The 23,635-nt window shown below is 43.4% G+C and overlaps 2 protein-coding genes across 5 annotated transcripts in view; both read right to left on the bottom strand.

Annotated features, from left to right (window-relative positions):
* Positions 1 to 2,774, bottom strand: part of LOC123989545 (WD repeat-containing protein 7) — a 366,883-nt gene extending 364,109 nt beyond the window's left edge. For all 3 annotated transcript variants that reach the window (XM_046290631.1, XM_046290633.1, XM_046290632.1), the window contains exon 1: positions 2,637 to 2,774. The gene's annotated coding sequence lies outside the window, so the exon portion shown is untranslated. The remainder of the gene's footprint in view (positions 1 to 2,636) is intronic.
* Positions 2,775 to 3,193: 419 nt separating this feature from the next.
* LOC123989546 (phospholipid-transporting ATPase IC-like) overlaps positions 3,194 to 23,635 on the bottom strand; it is a 42,380-nt gene continuing 21,938 nt past the window's right edge. For both annotated transcript variants that reach the window (XM_046290634.1, XM_046290635.1), the window contains 24 exons: positions 22,513 to 22,611; positions 21,912 to 21,973; positions 21,281 to 21,353; positions 21,012 to 21,082; positions 19,742 to 19,824; positions 17,996 to 18,154; positions 17,779 to 17,867; positions 16,020 to 16,210; positions 15,388 to 15,596; positions 14,721 to 14,764; positions 13,749 to 13,905; positions 13,067 to 13,255; positions 12,468 to 12,580; positions 12,039 to 12,203; positions 10,870 to 10,981; positions 9,969 to 10,044; positions 9,419 to 9,551; positions 8,985 to 9,273; positions 8,237 to 8,460; positions 7,553 to 7,636; positions 6,629 to 6,874; positions 6,260 to 6,398; positions 5,576 to 5,706; positions 3,194 to 5,278 (listed from right to left, as the gene is read on the bottom strand). In XM_046290634.1, the coding sequence (XP_046146590.1) occupies positions 5,060 to 5,278; positions 5,576 to 5,706; positions 6,260 to 6,398; positions 6,629 to 6,874; positions 7,553 to 7,636; positions 8,237 to 8,460; positions 8,985 to 9,273; positions 9,419 to 9,551; positions 9,969 to 10,044; positions 10,870 to 10,981; positions 12,039 to 12,203; positions 12,468 to 12,580; positions 13,067 to 13,255; positions 13,749 to 13,905; positions 14,721 to 14,764; positions 15,388 to 15,596; positions 16,020 to 16,210; positions 17,779 to 17,867; positions 17,996 to 18,154; positions 19,742 to 19,824; positions 21,012 to 21,082; positions 21,281 to 21,353; positions 21,912 to 21,973; positions 22,513 to 22,611 (3,357 nt within the window). In that variant the 3' untranslated portion in view covers positions 3,194 to 5,059. The remainder of the gene's footprint in view (positions 5,279 to 5,575; positions 5,707 to 6,259; positions 6,399 to 6,628; positions 6,875 to 7,552; positions 7,637 to 8,236; positions 8,461 to 8,984; positions 9,274 to 9,418; positions 9,552 to 9,968; positions 10,045 to 10,869; positions 10,982 to 12,038; positions 12,204 to 12,467; positions 12,581 to 13,066; positions 13,256 to 13,748; positions 13,906 to 14,720; positions 14,765 to 15,387; positions 15,597 to 16,019; positions 16,211 to 17,778; positions 17,868 to 17,995; positions 18,155 to 19,741; positions 19,825 to 21,011; positions 21,083 to 21,280; positions 21,354 to 21,911; positions 21,974 to 22,512; positions 22,612 to 23,635) is intronic.

Genomic DNA, 23,635 nt, shown 5'->3' with positions numbered 1-23,635 from the left:
ATATGAGAATGCTATTCATTGACTACAGCTCAGCATTCAACACCATAGTGCCCACAAAGCTAAGGACCCTGGGACCAAACACTTCCTCCTGCAATTGGATCCTAGACTTCCTGATGGGCCACCTCCAGGTGGTAAGGGAAGGCAACAAAACATCTGCCACGCAGATCCTCAACACCGGTTCCCCTCAGGGGTGCGTGCTTAGTCCCCTCCTGTACTCCCTGTCACTGACGACTGGCCAAGCACGACTCCAACACCATCATTAAGTTTGCTGACGACACAACAGTGGTAGGCCTGATCACCAACAACAATGAGACCGCTTATAAGGAGGTCAGAGACCTGGCAGTGTGGTGGAAGGACAACAACCTCTCCCTCAATGTGTGCAAAACAAAGGAGCTGATCGTGGACGACAGGAAAAGGAGAGCCAAACAGGCCCCCGTTTATGTTGACGGGGCTGTAGTCGGAGAGGGTCAAGAGTTTCAATTCCTTCATGGTCCAAACATACCAAGACATTCATGAAGAGCGCACGACAACACCTTTTCCCCCTCAGGAGACAGAAACGATTTGGCATGGGTCCACAGATCCTCAAAAGGTTCTACAGCTGCACCACCGAGAGCATCCTGACTGGTCGCATCACTGCCAGGTATGGCAACTGCTCGGCCTTCAACCGAAAGGCGCTACACAGGGTAGTACTTAAGGCCCAGTACATCAATGGGGCCAAGCATCCTTCCATATCAGGCAGCGTCAGAGGAAGGACCAAATAATTATCAAAGACTCCAGTCACCCAAGTCATAGAGTGATCTCTCTGCTACCGCACGGCAAGCGGTATCAGGACACCAAGTAGAGGGCCAAAAGGCTCCTTAACAGCTTCTTCCGCCAAGCAATAAGACAAAATGGCCACCCGGACTATTTACATTGACACCACCACCCCCCCCCATTTGGTTTTACACTGCTGCTATCTATGCATAGTCACTTCACCCCTATCTACATGTACAAATTACCTACACTAAACTGTACCCCTGCACATTCACTCGGTACCAGTGTCCCCTGTATATAGCCTTGTTATGATGCAAATCTACTGTTAACATATCCTAAATAAAAAAGTGTAACTATTTCTTGAACTGCACTGTCGGTTAAGGGCTTGTAAGTAAGCATTTCACTGTAAGGCTATATTTGGCACATGTGACAAACACAATTTGATCTTGGCAACCAATAAGTTGATCATTTTGTGTACAATACATTGACATTAAAAGGTATCAATGCAAGTAAGCTTGTATTATATTAACAGCATGACTAGTCCAGTATCAGGTGGCTTACATTGTAGAATGAATGAATGAACCATAACCACTCTACTCTCTGCTGATAGGGCCCTATAAAACCCAATTGTATTTTTTGAGGGTTAATTAAACACCTACATTGGATGTTCTAAGTCCACAACCATGCTTAAACCACATATGGAGACCACTTGATTTGGTGGTGTAGTTAGGCCTACCCGTTAATTCCAGTGTGGACCTACTAGCTGTTGTTCGGGAGTGTTTTTGTAGCGCGCATACGATGGTAGAGTTGGTAAATCAAATAAGGTTAACAGTCTACTTTGTAATTAACATTTAATTGAGAAAAATAAATTTCCATATACAAATAGATTTTTCATTAGTATCACCGCTAACAGCTAAACGAAGTTGCAGCTGCGCGCATCGCACATCCTCGCCTCGGCAGACCGGGAATTATCCTGGTCTCTTATCCATTCTGTTCTTGTCTTGTGATCAATGTAATCATTTGACAGCGGCCGTGTAGTGGATGACCTATTAAATTCAATACCTTTGTCAATACTGTTGAATTGCGTAAAGTTGATTTTTATAGGGTCCTACAATGCCGACTGGCAGCCTGGGAAACAGTGCGGTAGCTACAAAAGGCTGAACGACGACACCATATAATTTACCCGGAACGCCCACTCATTACTAGCAATCTCTTTCCAAACACAGAGAACAAGTGAATCCACAATACTGTTCCGAAACACCCTGACATAAATATTTTAAAAAACATTTTTAAAATCAGCTATAAAAAAGGGTACTTCAAGTGTAGGGGAACAGGATGCAGTAAATCTACCGTGAACTGCGTGCAGAAGACATTACAGAAGATCTTGCGCAGAAAAAAATCAATGGATGATCACCAAACAACCAGACAGCATGCCTGTTCAAAGGTTTGGATGCATGAAATAACCAACTCAATGAGTTATTTATCATGTGTGACAATAGAAGAAGCTCAATCTTCTCCGTATCATGTAACTGGGTTATCGATTATTACAGACTTTGGATGCAAAATCGTTGCGAGATATTGATATTAGCCAGATAATGATGGGTTGACACACACATATATGAGCTAGCTTGCACATTATACGTTGAGAGACACTACCATAGCTAGCTATGATATCCACGTATGCCAGTGTAAGTAAAACGTCGTGTAACAAAACACAGTACAGTATTATTCACTATATTGCTGCATAAATTGGTCAAAACCGTTGGCTTCGCTAGCAGGTGATAGCTTAGCTAGCTGACATTAAAGCACCTATATGTCGCAACTTCCTGGTTAAAACAATACAAAATAAAGCTAAAATGGACAAATACGTTTAAAACACTTACCTATGACAGGTTATACTGCACCATTAAACTTTTCTAGGGAACTGTATTGATGAAGTACTCGGTCATCGGTAGTCTAATTCGTCTTGATTACTCCACTCGGGATTATTTGCAGATCCTCTCAAGTCAGCTGATTTACGGGACAGCGGTCGGCGTTGCCGTAAATCGATATTTACTGCCGTAAGAAAAATAAACGTCTTGCGCTGGCAACCATCTTGGTTGTGGCAAATGGATTTCATAATGGTAATTAATCCAGTTCTTGGACTGCAGGTGGAGCACATGTCCCACTGCTGGGGTTAGTGTTGGCGCTGTATAAAACTTTATTTTTTTATTTTTTTTATTGTGTGGGTGGAGTATGTTTCTCCCACCGAACGATAATGTCTTTCGGGCTTGTTAGCGTTTCACGGTAAGATCTACTGCACCGGTTGTATTCGGCGCATGTGACAAATACAATTTGATTTGACATATGAAACGTGGAGAACAGCAATATAGTGACTGCTTCTAGGCAGAAACATTTTACTTCCCCCCCCCTCATCTATAATTTGAGACACGAAAGCTTCTCTGTATCGGTAGTTTTTATTCAAAGTCGTTTTTACACAAAATGCTAAAAACAAGTTTTTAAAACGGTAGTGATAAGGAGTTGTCCAATGGATCTGTTGCTGTATCCCAAATGGACTAACTATTTGCTCAAGGTTTGTGTAGATATGTCACTTTATACACAGAGAAACAAGTATGTAACAGAATAAACATGACTGTCCCAAATGGCACTTTAATCCCTATATAGTGCACTACTTTCTACCAGAGCCCTGGTCCAACGTAGTGCTCTATATAGGGATTAAAGTGCTATTTATGACACACTCGCAGAGTATTGTTTCAGTTGAAGGGTCATATTGATTCAAAGCTGATATATAAAAGGAAAATTGTGTATTTGGCAAATAACCATGGCTGAGTCTCAATGCAAATGCCCACATCCTTGTAGACTGAGACAGTGAACCAGTATGGTCCGACTATATAAAATGTTATGAAATGTCGAGTCAATACAAAGAAATCATTAAAATGGCAAATCCTTGAATCCATTCATACTTCATTGATTAAAATAGGAGAGTTATGTCTACTGGCATCTCAGAATACTACTAGCAGGCGACAAGCATCCGGTTTAGATTTTGAAAAGGGGGTTATTTGGCTCAGGTAAAACAACAGCTAGCGCATGTCCAGAGGTGCAGCGGGGTTCTATAGAAGCTTTAGTAAACAACTGGTTCATCTTTAAAAAGCATGTATACAATATAACCATGTCCATATAAAGTATGTCAAATGACTTACAGCCGAAAAGACACCATAAAATGAAAGAAAAAAAAAGAAGTATCATCTAGTTAGGATCCACCACTTAGGAGCTTCCTTACGAGCCGACAAAAACAAAAAAAAGCTGAAATTCTTGAGCATTAATAAAATATATATATATGATTGATTATGACACCCTTCTGACTGCAAGTACGCATTTAAAAACGGATCCAGTACATTTAAATCCAAACCAACAATAAATCACAATATATTAAATTAAGAAAAAATATTTTAAAAACTCCAAGATCCAGATGAAATGCAACCCCTGCAATAGATAGCATTATTACACCGTGATAGGCAACATAACCAAATACTCCATGGCCTGTATTCACAAAGTGCTGCTCAAACATACATTTCCCCTTTTTGATCATATGAATAAGATTACATGTACGGGGGGAGGGGGACCTGGTCCTAGATCAGCGCTCTAACCCTTGAGGCTTCATGAATACGGGCCAAGGTATAGTGACTGTTCCACTGGATGTCATAAGGTGAGTGCACCAATTTGTAAGTCGCTCTGGATAAGAGCGTCTGCTAAATGACTTAAATGTAAATGTAAATGTCTTAAATGTATGTCAGGAGTACCCAATGATGACGAGCAATGCTCCAACCATCCAGGTGAGGAGAACTAAAATAAGACTTTTAAAAATCCTGGAGATTAAAACATTGGTTTTTGTTTTCACAATAAACCGTATAAAACATGAATAGTAGTGGTTCAGTGAGCTTTTTGATGGTTACAGTCTTTGCATAGATTCAGACCGTGCCAGGTCGGTGAGATGAGGCCCGGCGGTATGTTCTCAGTTCCAGATGCATAGTTCCTAGGCCGTCATTGAAAATAAGAATTTGTTCTTAACTGACTTGCCAGGTTAAATAAAGGTAATTTTTTTAAATAGGGACAGGCTAACCTGATCCCAGATCTGTTTGTGTGGTCCTGCCAACTCCTCTGGTCATTGTCACCATAGACATTGTGTAACTTTACATCTATACATTTTTATACCTATTCTTTCCATATGCACGTCTATGAGTAGACAAGACCGCACAAACAGATCTGGGACCAGTCTAGTGCCAGGCCGGTGAGTCCCCCTCATATGTTACTGGCTTGAGGGGACCTCTGTAATACTGTCCCTTGGGTCGGGGCGAGCTACAGCAGGCCGCCGTCGGATGCTGCGGCCTGACGCGATGAGGTCGGCGTAACCCCGGGAGTGAGAAAAGGCGTAGGCCGAGCGGCGGGAGCGTCTGTCGCGCTGGAACGGAGCCGGTTTCTTCTTCTCCTCCTCTTCCTCCTCATACTTCTTCCTGTTCCTCTGGACCTGCGTCGGTGGGAAACAATTATTCAATAAACATTCATAAAATCGTTCATAAACAAGTTTAAAAAATATGGATGTGTGGTGGGTTTTATTCAAGAGCACTTGAGACAGGATGTAGTTTTCCAGATTTTTACATTTCGAACGCCCCCACAATCCACAGATCTCGGATACAAAAAAATCTCTCACAATATTGCAGAGGCAACGAGCCCGTACCCTGGACATATCACATATCACACATATTACAGATATCAAGACATTATGAGTAAAGTCATTTTCGGGTTAGTGGTAGCTAGGCCTTACGTTGTCTCCAACGGACGGCCATATGGTTTTGCAGAGGAACTGAATGAAGATGACAGGTAGCAGGCTGATTCCCACAGTCAGGATGATGGTCAGCCACAGATAGGGCTGTCTGAGCGCGTTAGGGGCTACACCTGACACACACAGAAATACAAAACACATACGCTGGGTTAGAAAAGCACAGTAATTACTCACCATCTGACCAGGGTCATGTTCATAAGGTGCAAACTGGAAGAAAACTGACAGGGGGGGGGGTACTACCGAAACTTGTCCAATAAGAAACATTCATTCTCCATTGTGAAACGTTTTGCTATCGTCTGTGTGGCCGGATGAACACGACCCAGGATAGTATTCATTAGGGCATACAAGTGTAACGGATGTGAAACGGCTAGCTTAGTTAGCGGTGGTGCGCGCTAAATAGCGTTTCAATCGGTGACGTCACTTGCTCTGAGACCTTGAAGTAGTTCCCCTTGCCCTGCAAGGGCCGCGGCTTTTGTGGAGCGATGGGTAACGATGCTTCGTGGGTGACTGTTGTTGATGTGTGCAGAGGGTCCCTGGTTCGAGCCCGGGTATGGGCGAGGGGACGGTCTAAAGTTATACTGTTACACAAGGTCCAGGAAGTCTCTCCTGGTTTTAGTCTGTTTTCATCTGTATGACAGGACCCAGATCTGAAGAGGCAGAACTCACCGGTGAAAGTGAAGGTTGATGGGAAGATGACGTGGATTCCTGCACTGTGGATATCGAACATGATGCCGAAGTATATGGCTATACTGCAGAGGACGCCGAAGCAGTTCACAAAGGTCCAGTATGAAGTCTCCAGAGATATCTGGGAGAGAGTATGAGAGACAGGAAGTTACATCATCTATTCCAACACTGCAGGAGGAAACAGCACTTGCTATAAAAATAGGCTTGTATATTTATTATTATTTACTCAACAGATTTCTGAAAACACACCAGAGTTTGCTTCTTGTGTCTACATGCGAGTTATGGAATTAATTTCCCTTTTGAAGGACAATAAACATAATCAATAAATCCATTGAGGAACAAGTCAGCCACCTGCAGGTTGACAGTGAAGATGAGAGAAGAAGCCATAACCACAGCCAGGGACTGGTAGTCTGACGGTGCCTCTCCGTCCTGCCCCATGGTCTGGAGGAACGCCCCGTACGGGATGAAGAAGACCACCAGAGAGGTGAAGATGCCGTGGAACAGACTGATGAAGAAGTTCTTGTAGTTGAACAGCGCCCCCTGCTGACCAGGAAGGTATAACTTGGGAAACTTTCTGCTCAGTTTGTCGTTCACATCCTTCAAGGAAACAGGAAATATACATTTCATATTAGCTCAGGGCTTCCCAAACTTGTACTGCACATTATCCCAAATTGACACTTAAATGCAGGGGACTCCACTTGGACAAGGCTTGTTAAGGCTGTGTTCATATTCACTAAATTGTAGTAGTTTATGAGATCCCTTGTTGTCACTAAGCAGTTGTATTCTATATCCATTTGAAGATCATTTGTTTGATAATAAGCTGAAATGTTTTCTCAATGGGCCCAGGGGGATCCCACACAGTATCCCGTACCCAAGTTTGGGAACCACTGTATTAGCTTTAACATTAACGTGTCATATGATCGGAATAAGATGGGAGTTTTCATTCAATGTTCATCATTAAAAACAGTGAACACAAAGCCTGTTCCCTCTATATAAAGCCTGTTCCCTCTAGATAAAGATCAGCTTGTCCAGCTGGCATTTGAAGACACCTGGTGCCCAGTGTGAATAGCCAAGTTATCATTACTCATTGTTTTATTACTTTCCTACAGTATTATTTCTCCATTTTCTTTCTCTCTGCATTGTTGACGAAGGTCCCGTAAGTAACTATTTCACTGTTGTTTATGAAGCATGTGACAAATACAAATTAGATTTGGATATATTATGGGCATTTTCAAAAATGACAAACATTGTACATGTATCTCCTTAATAGCTTACCTGATCCAACAAGCCAACCAGCAGGACAGGGAGAGAGCTGTACATCACATTGTACAAGGTGATGAACCAATCTTCATAGGCAACCTGGAGAAGTATCATAAAGTCATATATCACACAAATTACTCCTCTATTTTTAGATTTTATTTCAACTTTATTTAACTAGGCAAGTCAGTTAAGAACAAATTCTTATTTACAATGACGGCCTACCAGGGAACTGCCTTGTTCAGGGGGCAGAATGACAGATTTTTACCTTGTCAGTTCGGGATTCGATCGAGCAACCTTTCAGTTACTGGCCCAACGCTCTAACTACTAGGATACCCTGCCGCCCCTCTATCATCAAATACATGTCCACATTTAGGATCAATCATATGTACCATAGTATAAGTACCATAGTATACGTATCATGGTATATGTAACATAGTAAATGTGGCATATTATATGTAACATGGTACGTGTACCATAGCATATGTACCATAGTATATGTACCATAGTATATGTACCATAGTATATGGTACAAAAGTAATGTGGGGGTTTTGAAGTCAGTCTAGATAAGTGGTCGTTGAAAATGCAGTATAGACAGATGGTGCCCTAAATAGCACCCTAGGGCTCTGGTCTAAAGTAGTGCACTATTTAGGGAATATTGTACCAGTTGGGATACACCCTACCTCTAGAACATTCCCTCACCTGTGCTGAGAACCCATTGAAGAAGGAGTACCAGAAGTGGACCAGGGTGAAGGCAAAGTTCTTGAAGAAGAAGTAGCGGAGGAACTTGCACATGCGGATGTAGGACCAGCGACCGTGGACCAGCAGGAGACGCTCCAGGTACCGGAACTGAGCGAAGGCATAGTCACTGGACATCACCGCCTGCATGCCCTCCTGTCCAGATATACCCACACCGATGTCTGCAGCTGGAGAGGGGGGACACACACACACAAAAACAGAGAATATGATATACCCACACCGATGTCTGCAGCTGGAGAGGGGACACACACACACACAAAAACAGAGAATATGATATACCCACACCGATGTCTGCAGCTGGAGAGAGAGAGAGAGGTGAGAGTGAAACAAAAACAGAGAATATGATATACCCACACCGATGTCTGCAGCTGGAGAGAGAGAGAGGAGAGGTGAGAGTGAAACAAAAACAGAGAATTTGTCTCCAACAACTGAAGAGGTGAGGAGTTCGCAAAGGGGGAGTAGATATCACACAACACTTCACTGCAAAAGGCTTTGAATAATGAATGAATGAATAATGAATGAATGAATAATGAATGAATGAATAATGAATGAATGAATAATGAATGAATGAATAATGAATGAATGAATAATGAATGATGAATGAATGAATAATGAATGAATGAATAATGAATGAATGAATAATGAATGAATGAATAATTTAACAGTAAACCAAATGAATCTCCTGGCGTACTCTTTATCATGTTGACGTCGTTAGCTCCGTCTCCGATGGACAGCGTGACAGCCTTCTTGTACTTCTTCACCAGGCTGACCACGTTGGCCTTTTGTTTTGGCGTGACCCGGCAGCAGATGACCGCCTCGCACTCGCACGCCATGTTCACAAAGTCCACCTGACGACTCTCCTTCTCCCAGTCGTCGATTGGCTGGGTGGAGTCCTGGGGCGTGGCAGAGGCGGGTCTCCGTCCGAGACGCTTCAAGCGAAGGCGGCGACGTTTCTTCTTTTTCTCATATAAGATCTCGTTCTGTGGAGACAGACGCCTATTTAGTCTTTAGAAAAAATATATATACACTTTTGTTCACAAAAGAAAAACCTCATAAAACAATGAAATTAAAAATGTCTATGTAATTGTTGAACAGCAACAGTAACGAGCAGTAGACTACACTCACCAGCCAGCCTCCAGTGATGATGAGTGCGTTCTTGCCAGGCTCGGGGAAGAACGGATCCGGAACCTTCTTCCTGGTTCGACCGGACGCAGGCAGCTGGTCCCTCCGGCTTGCCTGACTGATTCGCAGCTTCTCACTATCACACACACAAGACCGTGAAACATCAGAACTACATCTTACACGCAACTACACTCTCTGTAACAGTGTATTATCATAACTTCACTCTGCAAATACAGCAGGTGCCTTTCCAGCAGTAGCCTAGCCTTTACAGCAGTAGCCTAGCCTTTCCAGCAGTAGCCTAGCCTTTCCAGCAATAGCCTAGCCTTTCCAGCAATAGCCTAGCCTTTACAGCAGTAGCCTAGCCTTTCCAGCAGTAGCCTAGCCTTTCCAGCAGTAGCCTAGCCTTTACAGCAGTAGCCTAGCCTTTCCAGCAGTAGCCTAGCCTTTTACAGCAGTAGCCTAGCCTTTACAGCAGCACAGCTACACACGGATGACTCACATCAAGCACTGGGGCCCATAGACCTATACTTCTCCTCTAGTATCTTAAACCTACTTGATATCATCTCCATAGTGGATCTGCATGTCATCGGTAAGCAGCTCACAGGAATAGCCAATGTTCTCAGCCGTTTCTGCAGGGAGGAAATATTAAAGAAAATGTTCATGTTAATGTCATCAATACACATTTAATCCATCAAGAGGCAAACTCTGTGAAGCAGCAGCTTAAGATGTTATCTCAGTCATTAAATCAACAGTAACACATTGTTGGGAGGTAAACATGGGCTGCAGCCCAAGTGGAACCATATTCCCTATACTGTACAGAAGTGCACTACCATGGCCCTGGCAGTGTGTTAAATAGGGAACAGGGATGGAACCCGACTGTAAAGCCCAGTCCCCGGTTACATAGAGAGATGAACATCCCCGGTTACATAGAGAGATGAACATCCCCGGTTACATAGAGAGATGAACATCCCCGGTTACATAGAGAGATGAACATCCCCGGTTACATAGAGAGATGAACATCCCCGGTTACATAGAGAGATGAACATCCCCGGTTACATAGAGAGATGAACATCCCCGGTTACATAGAGATGAACATCCCCGGTTACATAGAGAGATGAACATCCCGGTTACATAGAGAGATGAACATCCCCGGTTACATAGAGAGATGAACATCCCCGGTTACATAGAGAGATTAACATCCCCGGTTACATAGAGAGATGAACATCCCCGGTTACATAGAGAGATTAACATCCCCGGTTACATAGAGAGATTAACATCCCCGGTTACATAGAGAGATTAACATCCCCGGTTACATAGAGAGATGAACATTCTAGACGAAGGCTGGCCGCCATGTGAACACACCTCTCTCACCCTTCTCCTCTCTCACCCTTCTCCTCTCTCACCCTTTCTCCTCTCTCACCCTTTCTCCTCTCTCACCCTTTCTCCTCTCTCACCTTTCTTATCTCCGGTGAGAACCCATATCTTGATGTCAGCCTTTGCCAGCTTGGCGATGGTCTCAGGAACCCCGTCCTGTAGCTTGTCCTCGATGGCAGTCGCTCCGATCATCTGCGAAAGGACATAGAAGTCAACCGGGTGACTTTTCAGAGCAGAACGTGGCGGCTTTAATAAAAGCAAGAGTCAGATGTATTTGGTAACACAAGATAAAAGGGTGTTAAACCCGGTGTCCTGATTACATTTACAAATCTGGCCCTCATATCAACGTGGCCACCTAATCATCCCCAGCTTCCAACTGGCTCGTTCATCCCCACTCTCCACTGTAAATTCTGGTGGGCAGCTGCTATAGACCACCAAGTGCTAACAGTCAGTATCTGGATAATATGTGTGAAATGCTTGATAATGTAATGTGATATCAACAGAGAAGTAGATTTTCTGGGTGATTTTAAATATTGACTGGCTTTCATTAGGATGCCGACTCAAGAGAAAGCTTCAAACTAACTAGTGCCTGCAACCTGGTTCAGGTAGGAACAAATGGGGATCCATAATAAACCCCAGGAAGAGTAGCTGCTGCCTTGGTAGGAACTAATGGGGATCCCTAATAAACCCCAGGAAGAGTAACTGCTGCCTTGGTAGGAACTAATGGGGATCCATAATAAACCCCAGGAAGAGTAACTGCTGCCTTGGAAGGAACTAATGGGGATCCATAATAAACCCCAGGAAGAGTAGCTGCTGCCTTGGCAGGAACTAATGGGGATCCATAATAAACCCCAGGAAGAGTAGCTGCTGCCTTGGCAGGAACTAATGGGGATCCATAATAAACCCCAGGAAGAGTAACTGCTGCCTTGGCAGGAACTAATGGGGATCCATAATAAACCCCAGGAAGAGTAGCTGCTGCCTTGGCAGGAACTAATGGGGATCCATAATAAACCCCAGGAAGAGTAACTGCTGCCTTGGCAGGAACTAATGGGGATCCATAATAAACCCCAGGAAGAGTAGCTGCTGCCTTGGTAAGAACTAATGGGGATCCATAATAAACACAAATACAAACTTTTCCCCAGGTCAGTGCTGTAAATGAGAATGTGTTCAGGCAACTTACCTGGTAAAATAACAGTTTAAAAAAATCTGTTTATATCTTAACGATTTAAGTATTTGGAGTGTGTCCTACCATGAGGTTGTTCTCAATCTGTTCATACACTCGATCTAGAGCAGCCTCCCTGTTGCCCATAGCAACACTGGCATCCTTGTGCTTCTTAGCCCAGGCGTCAAACTCCTGCTTACTGATATCCTTATAACACAAACACAGGGTCCGGAGAGTCTGGTTGGCAAAGATCTACAAAGGAAGAGAATGATGCACCAATGAAAAACATGCATCGTCTATTTTTTAGAGAAACTATTTGAGCTCAAGTTTAATTTGTCACGTGACCACAATGAGTTCAACAACACGTCAAACTAAGGCCACTGCAACTCCACATAGGCTCAAAGTCGTACAGCAGGGGTCTCAAAACGATGACGTCAGAATGTGGCCCCTGGGCAAAAGGAGTTTGACACATCTGCCATATTAAAAAACACCCCAGAACAGATATTGTTGACTCACATCCAGAGCCGTCTGGGTCACTTCCTTGTGTCTGGAGTTAGGAGAGAGGCGTTCGTAGATGACCGTGTCTGCTCCTTTACAGTACAAACGGATCCGGCCATCGGGGAACCTCACTGTGTGTGTGAGAGTGGGTGAGAGAGACAAGACAGCACATTAGGGAGATGGTCACAGTGAAAGGGCTAATCTTGCAAAATTCCAGCTTTCCCAAAGTTCCCCAAAAATCCTGGTCAGCTGGAAGATAAAACAGGGAGGGAATCAAACAGAGAGGGAATCAAACAGAGAGGGAATCAAACAGGGAGGGAATCAAACAGGGAGGGAATCAAACAGGGAGGGAATCAAACAGGGAGGGAATCAAACAGGGAGGGAATCAAACAGGGAGGGAATCAAACAGGGAGGGAATCAAACAGGGAGGGAATCAAACAGGGAGGGAATCAAACAGGGAGGGAATCAAACAGGGAGGGAGTCAAACAGAGAGGGAATCAAACAGAGAGGGAATTATCCAACTAGGAATTCGAACAAACCTGGGAACTCCAAAAATATCCACAGTTTTTCAACCCTACAAAAGTCCCAGGGATCACAGACTTAAAACTGTCACTCACGGATGATGGACATGCGTTTGCGGTCGCTGTTAAAGTCGAGCAGGGCCAACACCTCGTAGGTCATCTCCTGGTCCATCTCGCTGATGGTGATGGTGTCCTGGGTACGGGACAGGAACACAAAACCGAAGTTCCTGGCAGCCGTCACCAGAGCCCCCTCGTCAGGAGAGGCTGCCTGGTACACCAACTCATCTGAGGATTGAGGACAACAGACGCACATCAACTCTGGGGTCAGAGGTTATGTTACACCTGTATTATAGACTATTCATCAGTGTCTGTAGTACACTAAACTAAGACTACCGGTTTGTGTATGTTCCTGTTAAATAAATATTGGGCCGGTTCCCCCAGACACAGATAAAGATCGATCCTGGTCTAAGAAAGATTTTCAATAAATTCTCCATTGAGCATGTTTTTTTTCGTTAAGGACCAGGCTTTTTCGGTGTCCGGGATACCAGACCATTGTGTATAAATCAGTGACGTCTGAACTTTGACAATATATAATAATAATAATAATAATATATGCCATTTAGCAGACGCTTTTATCCAAAGCGACTTACAGTCATGTGTGCATACATTCTACGTACATTCTACGTATGGGTGGTCCTGGGGATCGAACCCACTACCCTGGCGTTACAAGCACCATGCTCTACCAACATCACTAGAATGCAGGTTGTCGAATGCTCACCTTCTTTCTGCTCTACCATGACCGTGTGACACAGAGACAGCAACTTGAAGAACTCCAGCGTTTCTTTCTCCTTCTTGGACCGGATGCAGGCCACCAGGGAATGATCCAAGTACTCAAACTTGCTGTCTGCGTACTTGTTCCAGCTGAAATCCACTGGCTGTGAAGTACCGAGGAGAAGAAATGACCATCAACACGATGCTACAGATACTCGGAAGGCCGGTTCCCTGGACCCAGATTAAACCTAGGTCCTTGTTAAGGGATTTTTTTTTGTTATCTATAATGACTAATTATGTATACATTTCAATCAGGATGAATTAAAAGACTTATGTTCCTGTACATGTATGAATTTTCTCTGTTGCTCTCAGTATTGAATATAATGTAGTCAGGAGTTTAGTACAATGACGGTCTGTTCCTTTGTACAAATGAATGAACCATCTCCAGACTGTCTAGAATGCTTATCTACACAGACTGACCTTGGCTCTAGGCGAGGAGGGAAGGCTTGAGATCTATAGGGCCTTTCTACCAGTGTCAAGAAGAGACATAACATTTAGAAAACGCTGACGTAATTTTCAGTTTATAACCCGTGGCAAAATGTGTATTAACTTTAGTACTCTCTTGTATTAAACGCTGTTATCGGACTTTTAAGACCGGGGCTCTGTCCATTCTTATAAAATATTAGGGTCTTACAAACCTTTAAATGCATTGACAGAGTGTTTAATTTTGATTGGGAAATAAAACAGAGGAATTTAGAATTCCTTTAACAGTCCTGAACTAACAACACTTTTAGATGGGGAATCTACTTTGAACGCTTTTTAGTCTGGGACTGTGCTTGATCTGAGTCCAGGAACCTGACCCTGAATACTTTTATTTTAATGTAATCTCTCGCAACAGATGTTGAAATGTAAAGCGTTTTGAATAGCAGAAACAGTCATGTTACACTGTGACAATCGGGAATAGAATGGTCAACCTCACCTTTCCACGATTCAGAGTCACTCCCTCGGCAGTGGTGGGGTCGCCTGGCAAAATGAAACGTATTGGTTCGTTGTTGTACTTATACAGGCATCTTCACAACATCTTTACATCATTTTTGTCATGTCTAACACAAATGCAGTGGACCAGAATTTCCATCCAAGCCAGGATATAAGTTTAGCACGATACACTGCAGTACCCATAATGCTCTGTACAACCTATCAATTTGTATCTTCCTGAAGATGTTCTGCTCTTCTCCTTATCAATTTTTCATTTTTATTTTACCTTTATTTAAATAGGCAAGTCAGTTTAGAACACATTCTTATTTTCAATGATGGCCTAGGAACAGTGGGTTAACTGCCTGTTCAGGGGCAGAACAACACTGCCTTGTTCTGCCCCTGAACGACAGATTTGTACCTTGTCAGCTCGGGGATTTGAACTTGCAACCTTCCAGTTACTAGTCCAACGCTCTAACCACTAGGCTACCCTGCCGCCCCTACACTCTAACCACTAGGCTACCCTGCCGCCCCTACACTCTAACCACTAGGCTACCCTGCCGCCCCTACACTCTAACCACTAGGCTACCCTGCCGCCCCTACACTCTAACCACTAGGCTACCCTGCCGCCCCATCAATACATGGTGTCAGAAGTGAAAGGACATTTGTCTAACCGAAGGTGCGTCCGGCGATGGTGCACTTCTTGAAGGCCATGATGTTCTGCGTGAGGGTACCGGTCTTGTCTGAGAAGACGTACTCGATCTGACCCAGTTGTTCGTTGAGGGTGGTGGTACGGGCCTTGGCTGGCGTGTCTTTCTCCTGGTAGTACATCTGAAGGTCCCAGTTGATGAACTTCGACTGGCCCAAACGAATCACTTCCACACTGGACAGGAAGTAGAGGAAATAGCATCATGACAGTCAGGTTAGGAGAAATTAACCAGGTTGACTTTTTTTCCCCCATCAGAATCACAATTTCTACATGTTAAAATAGGATAACTAGAACATTAAAATATGTAATAAAGTCTAATAAAGTTTGTGGAAGTAGAAGGTAGAGATAGTAAATACACACTTCAAGTCTTAGATCAAGAGATATTCATTGTTCTACTTCTCCATCAGGTTAGTCTCTGCTAACAGACGAAAACACGGCTGGCCCAGAAGACAGATTCTGGGTTGCTGACATCTGTGTGTTAGGATAATTGGAACTTGGATATATGACCATTGCTGATCCTGAAACGACCATCTCTTCTGAGATCGAGGGTAATAGAGGGTACAAGTGCGAGTTAGCCTGGGTTTTGTGACGACTCACCTGACGTAGAGGGAGATGGGAACCATGGTGTTGAGCACGATGATGTACCCCCAGAAGCTGAGGAAACCTCTGTAAGAAGCAGTCTGATCCTTGCCATCTTTCAGATACCAGGCCCTGCTGCCTACCTCCTCGTACCAGAAGGAGTTTCCGATGGCCAGGCCAGCACACACCAGGATCAGGATTACAAAGATCTGACGGAGGGAGGAAGGGATGAGCTTTTGGATGGAGTTCTTCCACTGTCTCTCTATTCTCACAAGCCATCATCAAGCATGTGCAAAGCCTTCAGAGAGAATTCACACCCCCTTGACTGACTCCACATTTTTTTATTGTGTTAAAACAGCACGAATAAAACATTAATTCAATTGAGATTGTGTCTCTGGCCTACATACAATATCCCACATAATGTTGTGGAATTATGCTTTTGGTGCAGCAGTGACTGTCAAACACAGATTCATTCAACCACAAGGTTTTTCCAATGCCTTGCAAAGGACACCTATTGGTAGATGAGTCAACATAAATAAAGGAGACATTGAATATCCCTTTGAGCATGGTGAAGTTAATAATTACACTTTGGATGGTGTATCAATACACCCAGTCACTACAAAAGATACAGGTGCCCTTCCCAACTCAGTTGCCGGAGAGAAAGGAAACCGCTCAGGGATTTCACCATGAGGACAATGTTCCTTTTAAAACAGTTATAGAGTTTAATGGCTGTGATAGGATAACACAGAGAATGGATCAACAAAATGATACTATCCTCCACAATACTAACCTAAATGACAAGAGTGAAAAGGAAGCCTGTACAGAATACAAATATTCCAGAAACACACATCCTGTTTGCAACAAGGAACTAAAGTAATATTGCAATACAAAGTGTTATGTTTGGAGCAAATCCAACAACATCACTGAGTACCACTCTTATCTTCAAGCCTGGTGGTGGCTGCATCATGTTATGGGTAAGCTTGTCATCAGCAAGGATTAGGGAGCTTTTCAGGACAACTACCTAAAACAGAAGGCCACCTATACACTGGAGTTGCTTGCCAAGAAGACAGTGAATATTCCTGAGTGGCCCGAGTTACAGTTTGGACTTAAATCTACTTGAAAATCTATGGCAAGACCTGAAAATGTATTCTAGCAATGATCAACAACCAACTTGGCAGAGCTTAAAAATGGGTTCATATTGCACAATCCAGGTGTGAAAAGCTCTTAGAGACTCACCAAGAAGACTCACAGCTCTTAGAGACTCACCAAGAAGACTCACAGCTCTTAGAGACTCACCAAGAAGACTCACAGCTCTTAGAGACTCACCAAGAAGACTCACAGCTCTTAGAGACTTACCCAGAAGACTCACAGCTCTTAGAGACTTACCCAGAAGACTCACAGCTCTTAGAGACTCACCAAGAAGACTCACAGCTCTTAGAGACTCACCAAGAAGACTCACAGCTGTAATCGCTGCCAAAGAGGATTCTAACATGTATTGACTCAGAGGTGTAAATACCTATGGAAAATTTGATATGTATTTAAATTTTCAATATATTTGTAAAAAAAATAAAAAATAAACACTGTCATTATGGGCTATTGTGTGTAGATGGTTGAGTAATTAAATGAATCCATTTTGAATTCAGGCTGTGACAACCAAATGTAGAATAAGTCATGGAGTATGAATGCTTTCTGAAGGCACTGTAGATGGCTGTTATTAAGAGACTTCATTTCATACAGGCTGAAATATTGCGAGGGGGTGATTGAGTCTACCACTTACACTATACACCATGTAGTTCATCAGCTCATCGATTTTAGTCCTCTTGAACCTGGTCTTGCCCCCATTCCTCATGATTTTAGTGTCAGCGCCTACAGCAGAACGGTGAACAAACAGAAGAGTAAAGGGTTTGGATGAGATTAAGTCCAAGGCAGCAATATTTGCAATATGACCGTGGTCGTTGGTGTGTGTTCGTTGGTTCCGAAAAGTGTGTTCTTACCTGCGAAGATGACCAGTCCGTGACACTCGTCAGTGTTTCTGATCCTACATCCTCTCAGCATCATATTGTCCAGATCCAGAGGGAATCTGTCTTTCCTCCAACACATGGTCCCCGTGAACTTATCCAGACGGTTGTTGGGCTCCTCACACACTATCATGGCTGTACGGAGAAACGAGACAACAGTGACAACACACTATCACGGCTGTACGGAGAAACAAGACAACAGTGACAACACATATTGTCCAGATCCAGAGGGAATCTGTCTTTCCTCCAGAAACAAGACAACAGTGACAACTTATCCAGACGGTTGTTGGGCTCAACAGTGACAACACTATCACGGCTGTACGGAGAAACAAGACAACAGTGACAACACACTATCACGGCTGTACGGAGAAACAGACAACAGTGACAACACACTATCACAAGACAACAGTGACAACACACTATCACGGCTGTACGGAGAAACAACAACAGTGACAACACACTATCACGGCTGTACGGAGAAACAAGACAACAGTGACAACACACTATCACGGCTGTACGGAGAAACAAGACAACAGTGACAACACACTATCACGGCTGTACGGAGAAACAAGACAACAGTGACAACACACTATCACGGCTGTACGGAGAAACAAGACAACAGTGACAACACACTATCACTGGCTTTATGGAGAAACGAACAACAGTGACCACACTATCCTGGCTGTATGGAGAAACAAGACAACAGTGACAACACACTATCCTGGCTGTATGGAGGGAAACAGTGACAACACACTATCACTGGCTGTATAGAAACGAGACAACAGTGACAACACACTATCACTGGCTGTATAAAACGGAAACAGTGACAACACACTATCACTGGCTGTATAAAACAAGACAAGACAACAGTGACAACACACTATCACGGCTGTACAGAGAAACAAGACAACACACTCTCCTGGCTGTATGAGGGAACAAGGGAAGTGACCACACTATCCTGGCTGTATGAGGGAACAGTGACCACACTATCCTGGCTGTATGAGGGAACAGTGACCACACTATCCTGGCTGTATAAGGGAACAGTGACCACACTATCCTGGCTGTATAAGGGAACAGTGGCCACACTATCCTGGCTGTATAAGGGAACAGTGACCACACTATCCTGGCTGTATAAGGGAACAGTGACCACACTATCCTGGCTGTATAAGGGAACAGTGACCACACTATCCTGGCTGTATAAGGGAACAGTGACCACACTATCCTGGCTGTATAAGGGAAGTGACCACACTATCCTGGCTGTATGAGGGAACAGTGACCACACTATCCTGGCTGTATGAGGGAACAGTGACCACACTATCCTGGCTGTATAAGGGAAGTGACCACACTATCCTGGGCGGAACAGTATCAGAACTTGTTATGATGAGGTGTTGCAAGTCTTTTCTACTCATTTTATTTCTATGGCTCACACCATCATAGCTGGGAGGGGGGGGGGGGGAGAAAACCGTGACCAGGCAGAGTCTAGCTAGCTGCACAGCTCGACAGGATATATTTGACAAGCAATAACTGCCATCCTGGGTGCCCCGTAGTTTACGACTGCAAATACATCTGGAAGACACTAAAAGAGAAGAGTGGACCCACTTTCTCTCCCACCGTCTCTCTCCCACTCTCAGGATTCCACTCATCTGTACACGCTCTCTGAAATAATATTGTGATACTCTACATGGTGTTTTCTCTCGTTACTACAGCACAGCAGTATGTTACCGTCAAACTGTGCCAGCTGGCGCTCCTCCTGCAGTCTCTCGTCTGTTACTTTCAGACCCATTTTAAACTTCAGGTTGGTTTCCCTGAAAATCAAGAAACGTACTTTCATTTTCCAGTGGACTTCTATAGAATGCAGGGAACATCTTATCCTTAGTCCCAGATCTGGTCTCTCTTATTTGGCATGCTAGCACAAACAGACTTCTGTAGCTCAGTTGGTAGAGCATGGCGCTTGTAACGCCAGGGTAGTGGGTTCGATCCCCAGGACCACCCATACGTAGAATGTATGCACACATGACTGTAAGTCGCTTTGGATAAAAGCGTCTGCTAAATGGCATATATTATTATTATATTATATATACACTCAGGCTAGGGAGCATCTGTACATTTAAAGAAACTAAACCATGTTATCCTTTTGATAGTATTGTTTGATTAACGAAAAGGTTATCGATCTAAAAAAATCAACAGGCTTAAAAACAGACCGACTACAACAAGTCTCAGCAAAACATGTTTTAATCCAATTTCAGCTCTTATTAAAATGTTTATGTTTACACAAAAGGCACGTCCTGTTAATGTCATTTCTCCTGTTTAATCAAGGAACAGTTGTTGACAACCCCATTATGAAATGTCAGAATTCACAACGAGGTTTGAAGACCTGGGATGTGTCCCAAATGACAACATATTCCCTACAGAGTGCACTACTTTTGACCAGGGCCCAATAGGGCTCAAAGTGCACTACTTTTGACCAGGGCCCAATAGGACTCAAAGTGCACTACTTTTGACCAGGGCCCAATAGGGCTCAAAGTGCACTACTTTTGACCAGGGCCCAATAGGGCTCAAAGTGCACTACTTTTGACCAGGGCCCAATAGGGCTCAAAGTGCACTACTTTTGACCAGGGCCCAATAGGGCTCAAAGTGCACTACTTTTGACCAGGGCCCTACTTTTGACCAGGGCCCAATAGGGCTCAAAGTGCACTACTTTTGACCAGGGCCCAATAGGGCTCAAAGTGCACTACTTTTGACCAGGGCCCTACTTTTGACCAGGGCCCAATAGGGCTCAAAGTGCACTACTTTTGACCAGGGCCCAATAGGGCTCAAAGTGCACTACTTTTGACCAGGGCCCAATAGGGCTCAAAGTGCACTACTTTTGACCAGGGCCCAATAGGGCTCAAAGTGCACTACTTTTGACTAGGGCACATAGAATATATAAGAAATAGGATGCCTTTTGGGACAGGAAGGCCAATACATTTACTTGTGTTTGAGAACATCTTACCCATCGAGCTCGGCAGTTTCCACATAACAAAGACTGTTGGGGTTTGAACTGGACAACAACAGAATGTCGGCCTAAAAAAAATATATTTTAAAAAAATGATCAAATTATTTTTGGGGAACTGAATTATAAAAATGGCTGGTTGGTTTCAATTAAATCAAATGAATAATACATTATGAAATATAAATTCAGAACCTTCAGAATTGTTCAAAAGTATATATATATTTTTATTTTAAAAGGAACAGAGTCAAAGAACAAATAAATGACATTACCGGGATGTGACCATTTTTCTTCAAACGAACCACATCACCAACATGGATGTTCATCCACTTTGACTCTTGAAACCTGGATTTGGAAAAAGTTTGTCATTTTTTTACCCCCCCCCTATTCTTTATCATGTTCAAAACATGAAGTTCCTCTTGTTGATGCATAGCACAGACAATACAATAAACAAGGTACGAGATTACAAAAAGATACACTGTTGCACTACGGAGATCCAGAACACAATACTGTTCTCGTTTCTATGTTCACACCATAGACTTAGATAGACGACTCCTCTTTGCATCTGTCCCATTATGGTGTCAGAGCTTCTTCTTTTACTACTTCTATGAGTTGGTTTCAAACAGAAAGGGTGCATACTGCCACCTGGAGGCTGTTGTTTGAACAGGTATAAAGCCAAGGATGGCGATTTACTGCCACCTGCAGTTATGGAATGTTTGCTCATGGGTATAATTCATTGGCTGATCCCTCCCGATGACCTGGATGGAATCATGTGATCCTTCCTTAACCTATAGAAAGTCCCACCCAGTTGACTACTTCAAAATGGTGAAAGCCCTCAATGCCACTGCAGGGTCAATTCCAAGTACATATCTATCCATGTCTATGGTTCATCATCCTCATTACCTGCCATCCAGGAGGACATCACACTTCCTGTTGTTGATCTCCTTGTCCATCCTGTGGCGGGCCTGTTAGATGGGGAGAGAAAACACCCGCCAGGGTTCAGAATTACACTAATGGACCACAGTGAGCTCTTCACAACAAAATGTAGTGTACTACACATGACAATGGGGTGGGGGTGGGGGGGAGATGCATAAATAAAAAGAGGCCTTTTTCTTAGTTGCAGGTGGTCCGCAAATTATATAAAAATATATTTTCTCTAAAAAGAATAAATTGTGACAATAATGGAGGTTATAATCAATTATAAATTAAATTTATACAATGAAAAGTGTTGAACAAATATCCATCTGTAATGAAAGTCCTTTAATCTGTTACATTCACTGAGAACATTGATTCTGAAATTTGACCTCTATAATATTTTATGTTAAAGAATTCCGCGACTCCGCGAAAAGCTGGTACTCAAGAGGTTTTGGACGTTGATTTGGTGGTCCCCGGAAAGGAAAATGTTGGGAACTACTGATCTATAGGACACCACGTTTCGGCGCGAAGACTTTAGGAGAAGAGTGGAGAATTGATGTAGCCAGCGAGAAGTGGATGAGTCACGCACCAGATCATCCACTAGGTCTTTGATGGCTGTGATTCCCAGCACCAGAACTAAAGGCACTAAGGTCGTGTACCAAGGCAACGTGGTGATCTCAGGAATAATCTGAGGAGAGAGGAATAATCACAACAGTGTATTATTAATATCAGAGTCTGTTACTTTAACATTCAATCAAACATGTTCAGAGGATTCGTCTTTCCCCTCGCTTTCTACGGGAAGCCAAAGGAGTCATACCTAGAGTGTATTATTAATATCAGAGTCTGAATGTTAAAGTAACAATCTAATGTCTAATCCAATCTGGTGATCCCAAGAATAGGAAAAGAGGGATAGGAAAAATAATAATAATATATTAAAAAGGAAATAAAAAACATTGTTACAAATTAATATCACAGAAACTATCACTTCATCATTCAATCAAACATGTTCAGAGGATTCAAGGCAGCCGTGATCACAGGAATAATCTGATGATGGGGGAAGAAAGGAAAGTACAACCATCTCTAGTCTATTGTTCCATCCTGACCTGTGAACCCGGTGCCAGGATGAAGTGACTAAGGGGCCAGTTGAAATCAGTGGGGAGGGGGGGCAGTATTTCACACTTAGTCTCTTCTCCTATGTCCTGCTGGACTACTGTACTGTCGTACTGCTGAAAACTTTACGTAATATTTCCGTCAGCTTTGGAGCTCGTGTGTCAGCGCCACTGTAACTGTGCACAAATGACGTCTCACCTGTCTTTCCCCTCGCTTTCTACGGGAACCCAAAGGAGTCATACCTGACCGACTTAGTGGCTTTGCATTCCCTCCCAACACACACAGAGACCGCTCTGTCCATTGTGCTAACACAGCGCAGATACAGATTATTTTAGTGCCAACCTGTCACTCAATTTGAACTTTTTTTTTTAATGTACAGACATAAAAGTAAAACTATGGGGGTGAATGTTTGAACTGGGGGGGCTAAACACACTTCACCCCCCCTATGGAGCCGGGTTTCTGCTGTCCAATAACGCTTCATCACTCACTGCTCAGGCCAGGGCCATTATATGTTATATGATGATGTGTCAGTATTTACATCGCATTTTACATTTATGTAAATTCATTTAAACTGCTCGCAATAAAACAAGCCAATCGCAATC

Source organism: Oncorhynchus gorbuscha, linkage group LG11 (genome assembly GCF_021184085.1).
Source record: "Oncorhynchus gorbuscha isolate QuinsamMale2020 ecotype Even-year linkage group LG11, OgorEven_v1.0, whole genome shotgun sequence".
Taxonomy (NCBI): Eukaryota; Metazoa; Chordata; class Actinopteri; order Salmoniformes; family Salmonidae; genus Oncorhynchus; species Oncorhynchus gorbuscha.
The sequence above is the reverse complement of the archived record's forward strand: the minus strand, read 5'-3'. Positions and strand labels throughout refer to the sequence as shown.